Here is a 5,490-nt window from a genome sequence, read left to right as displayed (position 1 = left end):
TCACTCATCTCAGACCTTCTCAGGGTAACTTGGTGAAAATATCTCTTTCTCAGAGCCCCAGTGAGCCTCCCTGCAACTTGGAGATGACGGGCTAGACCAGAAAAGCTCAACGTTAGTGACCCAGACCCCTGAAATGATTGGCAAAATAGAGTGTGTGTCTGGGTGTGGTTTTTCTTCCTAGACAGGGGAGTGACCAGTTGTAGAAATTTAAATGGGATGCAGTACCCCAAATAAAAAAAAATAGAAAAAAAACACAGGAATGGAAGAAACAGAGGTGTAGACTCAGACACAGAGACCATCTTCGGGGCCTTTCTCTGTATGAGGATATCACAGCGAAATCTAAAGCAGGTCATGTCAGTCCCTGGCAGGGAACCCTCCACCGGCTTCCCGTGTTCCCCAGGACAAAAGCCCAACTCCTCACTGTGGCTCCACAGCCCTGTGTCCAGGGCCCCTGCCAGTGTCCAGCCTCCTCCTGGGAGCTTGCCCTCCTCTCCTGACTCCCTCTGCCCCAGTCACATTTGCTTTTCTCTTTTCCCAAATGTCAAAACCCTTCCTGTCTCTGGTCACTGTCCCTGCTCTTACCCTATGTCCCTAAATGATCACAGCATTGTCCCTTTTCTCCTCGTTCAGGTCTAGGCTCAGAGCTGTCTCCCATGCCCTCCCACCGCCATCTGAAGTTCCCTCTGCCCATCAGTCTCTATCACGTTACTCAGGTTTTATTATTTCTGCATCAATCACATCAGAAACTTTTTTTTTGTTTGTTTTTTTGTTTTTTTTTTGAGACAGAGTCTCTGTTGTCCAGGCTGTGAGTGCAGTCTGATGATCTTGGCTCACTGCAACCTCTGTTTCCTGGGTTCAAGTGATTCTTGTGCCTCAGCAACCCATGTAGCTGAGATTGCAGGTGTGTGCCACCACACCCAGCTAATTATTGTAGTTTTATTTTTATTTTATTTTATTTTATTTTTGAGTCTCACACTGTCACCTAGGCTGAAGTTCAGTGGCATGATCTTGGTTCAGTGCAACTGCCACCTCCTGGGTTCAAGCGATTCTCCTGCCTCTGCCTTCTGAGTAGCTGGGATTACAGACACCCACCAAGCCCACTTACTTTTTTTATATTTAGTAGAGATGGGGTTTCACCATGTTGGCCAGGCTGGTCTTGAACTTCTGACCTTAAGTAATCCACCCTCCTCGGCCTTCCAGAGTGCTAGTACTACAGACATGAGCCACCATGCCTGCTGAGTTTTTCTATTTTTAGTAGAGACAGGATATCACCGTGTTGGCCAGACTGGTCTTGGACTCCTGAGCCCAAGTGGTCCTCAGGGTCTGGGCTGAGGATTGGTCAGGGCTGGGTCTGTACCCTGAAGGGGAGCTCATTCCAGCCCAGCTCCCCACTGCAGGAGCGTGTGTGTGGGCTCCTCCAGGAGAGAAGTGGGAGTTTTCCTATAGGAGTTTATTGTCCCTTCTGCAGTGGGCAGTAGAGGGGACCACATTTCCTCAGGGTGAGGTCTCCTTTGTATGTTTCATTGTGTTACAGGGAGGGGGATGTGTTGATTCTGAGCAATAAACAACGTATTTTTAACTTTCAGGATTGACTTCTAAACACTCTTGATACCTGAGGAAGAAACCCAGAAGAGGAAGAGGAAAGCAAAGGAGTCAGGGATGGCTCTTTCTCAGGTGAGATGATATTCTTGGTGGATTGTTCTGTCTCCTTCCCTTCAGAAATGCTGCTGGGCCTTGGAGTTGGGAATCTTCTCTGAGTCTGAAGCGTCCTGCCTGACAAGTTTGCTCGCATTCACCCATGCCTTCCCTCAGTCCCTCTCATCGCGCTTAGATTTTATCTCTTGTGACCCAGTGACATGAACTTGGGAAGAGGCGGCACTGGGCATGGGCCTGGGAAGGGCTCACACCCAGGCATGGATGGAGACGGGGTGAGGACCCCGTGGTGTCAGTGCTGTTGGGCAGCAGGGATTGTTCAGGGGGCACATCTGGATGCTCTGTCACCTTTCTGTGGACCAGGATTAGAGCAACTGCTGATGGAAGTCTATCAGGGGAACCTGGCCCCCGATATTTCAACGTGGGTTCTTTTCTATTTTCCTTAAGTGTCGGCCAGTCTGAGAAATAAAGGGAAAGAGTGCAAAGAGAGAAATTTTAAAGCTGTGTGTCTGGGAGACACATCACATGTCGGCAGGTTCTGTGATGCCCCCTAAGCTGCAAAACCAGCAAGTTTTTATTAGTGATTTTCAAAGGGGAGGGAGTGTACGAATAGGATATGCGTCTCAGAGATCAAATGCTTCACAAGGTAATCAAATATTACAAGGCAAATGGAGGCAGGGTGAGATCACAGGACCAGGGTGAAATTAAAATTGCTATTGAAGTTTCAGGCATGCATTGTCATTGATAACATCTTATCAGGAGACAGGGTTTGAGAGCAGACAACCACTTTCACTAAAAATTTACTAGGTGGGAATTTTCTCATCCTGATAGACCTGGGAGCACGACGGGTGACTGGGGTTTACTTCATCCCTTATCTGCAACCGTAAAAGACAGACATTCCTACAGCGGCCATTTTAGAGGCCTACCCCTAGGAACGCATTCTCTTTCTCAGAGCTGTTCCTTACTGAGCAAAAGAATTCAGCGATATTTCTCCTATTTGCTTTTGAAAGAAGAGAAATATGGCTCTGTTCCACCCGGCTTTCAGGCATTCAGACCTAATGGTTATCTCCCTTGTTCCCTGAACATCGCTATTATCCTGATTTCTTTTCAACGTGCCCAGATTTTATATTGTTTAAACACAAATGGTTTAGGAACAATTAGTGTAGTTAACTCAATCATCACAGGGTCCTGAAGCAACATACATCCTCAGATTATGAAGATGATGGGATTAAAGAGATTAAAGTAAAGACAGGCATAGGAAATCACAAGAGTATTGGCTGGGGAAGTGATAAATGTCCATGAAATCTTCACAGTTTATGTTCAGAGATTGCAGTAAAGACAGGTGTAAGAAATTATAAAAGTATTAATTTGGGGAACTAATAAATGTCCATGAAATCTTCACAATTCATGTTCTTCTGCCGCAGCTTCAGCCAGTCGGTCCCTCCATTCGGGATCCCTGACTTCTCGCAACAGAAGTCATGTATTAATATGCACAAAATATGTGGTAAATTCTAGAAAAGGTGACCAATATGGAGAAATGTTTCTGCCTGATTTTATACTACATTTTTAGGTAATTGAGTGAGTTGCTGTGTTTCTGACTCCAAAAATCTTACTAATTAGAATGGAAAGTTCATACATAGACATGAATGATAGATGATGTTTTATTCCATCATTATTTTAAGAATATGAAATCAGCCTAAAAGCAGGAGATTCATTAAACCATTCTTAGCACATTAAGCTCATGGAGACTGTGGTGTTACTGTGGAGGGGCTTGTAAAACAGGTGTTTTCAGTAACAATGGTGATAATTTTTATTATTATCATTATTATTATATTATGATAATATTATATTTCGAATATATGAAGTCTTGCTCTGTTGCCCAGGCTGAAGTGCAGTGGCATGATCTTGGCTCAAAGCAACCTCCATCTTCCGGGTCCAAGTAATTCTCATGCCTCAGCCTCCCGTGTAGCTGGGATTACAGGCACGTGTCACCATGCCCAGCTAATTTTGTTATATTTTTATTAGTGACGGGTATCACCATGTTGGCCAGGCTGGTCTCAAACTACTCACCTCAGGTGATCTGCCCACCTCAGCCTCCTGGAGGGCTGGGTTTACAGGTGCAAGCCACTGTGCCCAGCCCCAACAATATTATTAAATATATATTTTTATATTTAAACATCACATGGTGAATGTATTTATTTTGTGCTAAAACACCAAGCAAAGCTGCAGCTTAGACCCTTGGCCATAAGGCATCTCCGCTCCCTGTCACATCCTCCACCCTCCTTCCAGCCTCACTGGGGAGCCGCTACTGTCAGTTCCGTGTCAGCTGTCAGAGCAAGTCTCGTACTTGTGTATTTCTGCATCATTATGAGACTTTAGAAAAAGGTCTGCAGTAAATTAAAAAAAGAAAAATCTTTTTACAAAAATTAGCTGGGTGTGATGGCATATGCCTGTAATCCAAGCTACTCAGGAAGCTGAGGCAAGAGAATCCCTTGAACCTGGGAGGCGGAGGTTGCAGTGAGCTGAGATTGTGTAACTGCACTGCATCCTGGGCACAGAGCAAGACTCGTCTCAAAAAAATAAAGAAGTTTTTATATTTCTGTTTTCACTTTAGATTTGGGGCTACACGTGAGGGTTTGTTCCACAGGTAAACGAGTGTCATTGGGGTTTGTTGTGCAGATTATTTCATCACTCTGGTGTTAAGCCCCTTACCCAATAGTTATTTTTTATCTATTTATTTGTTTGAGACTGAGTTTTGCTCTTGTTGCCCAGGCTGGAGTATAATGGCATGATGTGAACTCGCTGCAACCTCTGCCTCCCAGGTCCAAGCAATTCTTCTGCCTCAGCTTCCCGAGTAGCTGAAATTACAGAGGCCTGCTACCACGCCTTGCTAATTTTTGTAGTTTCAGTAGAGACAGGGTTTCACCATGTTGGCCAGGCTGATCTTGAACCCCTGACAGGTGATCCACCTGCCTCGGCCTCCCAAAGTGGTGGGATTACAGGCGTGAGCCACCGCGTCTGGCCCCCTATAATTATTATTTCTGCTCATCTCCTTCCTCCCACCCTCCACCCTCAAGTAGATCCCAGTGTCTGTTGTTTTCTTCTTTATGTTCTAGGAAATATTTTACTTTGAGACTTGATCCTGCTGGTTGTGAACATTTACATGTTGTCTTGTTAGTAAACGTGGAGAGCTTGCTCTTTGCCATCTGCATTGGAAATTGGCTGAATGATAAGTGGGTTCTTTGCAATTTTTCTCTGTATAAAGAGTGCCGTAGTGGCTGCCTCTGCGCACGCCTGCATTCCTACAGATGTCCGAGGATTCCTCCAGGTCAGGCAGTTGAAAGGGTGATTGCTTCCTCTAGGATGAAGCATTTCCTGTTTTCTTAGATCCCACAAGATTCCCCCCTGCCCCCAACTGCCAAAGTGTCCTTTTCCAGCAAGATGAGATTCCTCTTCAGGTCAACAAAATTTGCTACTTTTTATATTTTTAAAGCCTTTATATATGTAAACACCCACACACACAATATACACACACACATATACATATACATACATATATACACACACAAATGTATATATTTTGAACAGCTTTTCCATTTTGAAAATCTGGGGAAAATGACAAATCTTTGTATTAACATCTGGTTTTTTGTGTGTGTAGGTTTCATTATTTTGTTGACATACATATATATATGTATATATATGATTTTCATACTTTGAGTCATCTAGTTTTCATGCATTTTATTTTATTTTGAGACTAGGTCTCACTGTTTTGCCCAGGCTGGAGCACAGTGGCGCAATGTTAGCTCACTGCAACTTCTACTCTCAGTCTCAAGCCAT

General features: G+C 44.3%; 1 protein-coding gene across 1 annotated transcript in view; it reads left to right on the top strand.

Annotated features, from left to right (window-relative positions):
• The first annotated feature begins 1,659 nt into the window (after positions 1-1,659).
• The window catches only part of LOC105539720 (zinc finger protein 813-like), a 27,858-nt gene continuing 24,027 nt past the window's right edge, over positions 1,660-5,490 (top strand). Inside the window, 1 exon segment of the mRNA XM_011980148.1 lies at positions 1,660-1,674. Within this exon segment, the coding sequence (XP_011835538.1) occupies positions 1,660-1,674 (15 nt within the window).

Source organism: Mandrillus leucophaeus, unplaced genomic scaffold (assembly GCF_000951045.1).
Source record: "Mandrillus leucophaeus isolate KB7577 unplaced genomic scaffold, Mleu.le_1.0 Scaffold104, whole genome shotgun sequence".
NCBI lineage: Eukaryota > Metazoa > Chordata > Mammalia > Primates > Cercopithecidae > Mandrillus > Mandrillus leucophaeus.
Note: the sequence above shows the minus strand (reverse complement) of the source record. Positions and strands in the feature narration are given on the sequence as shown.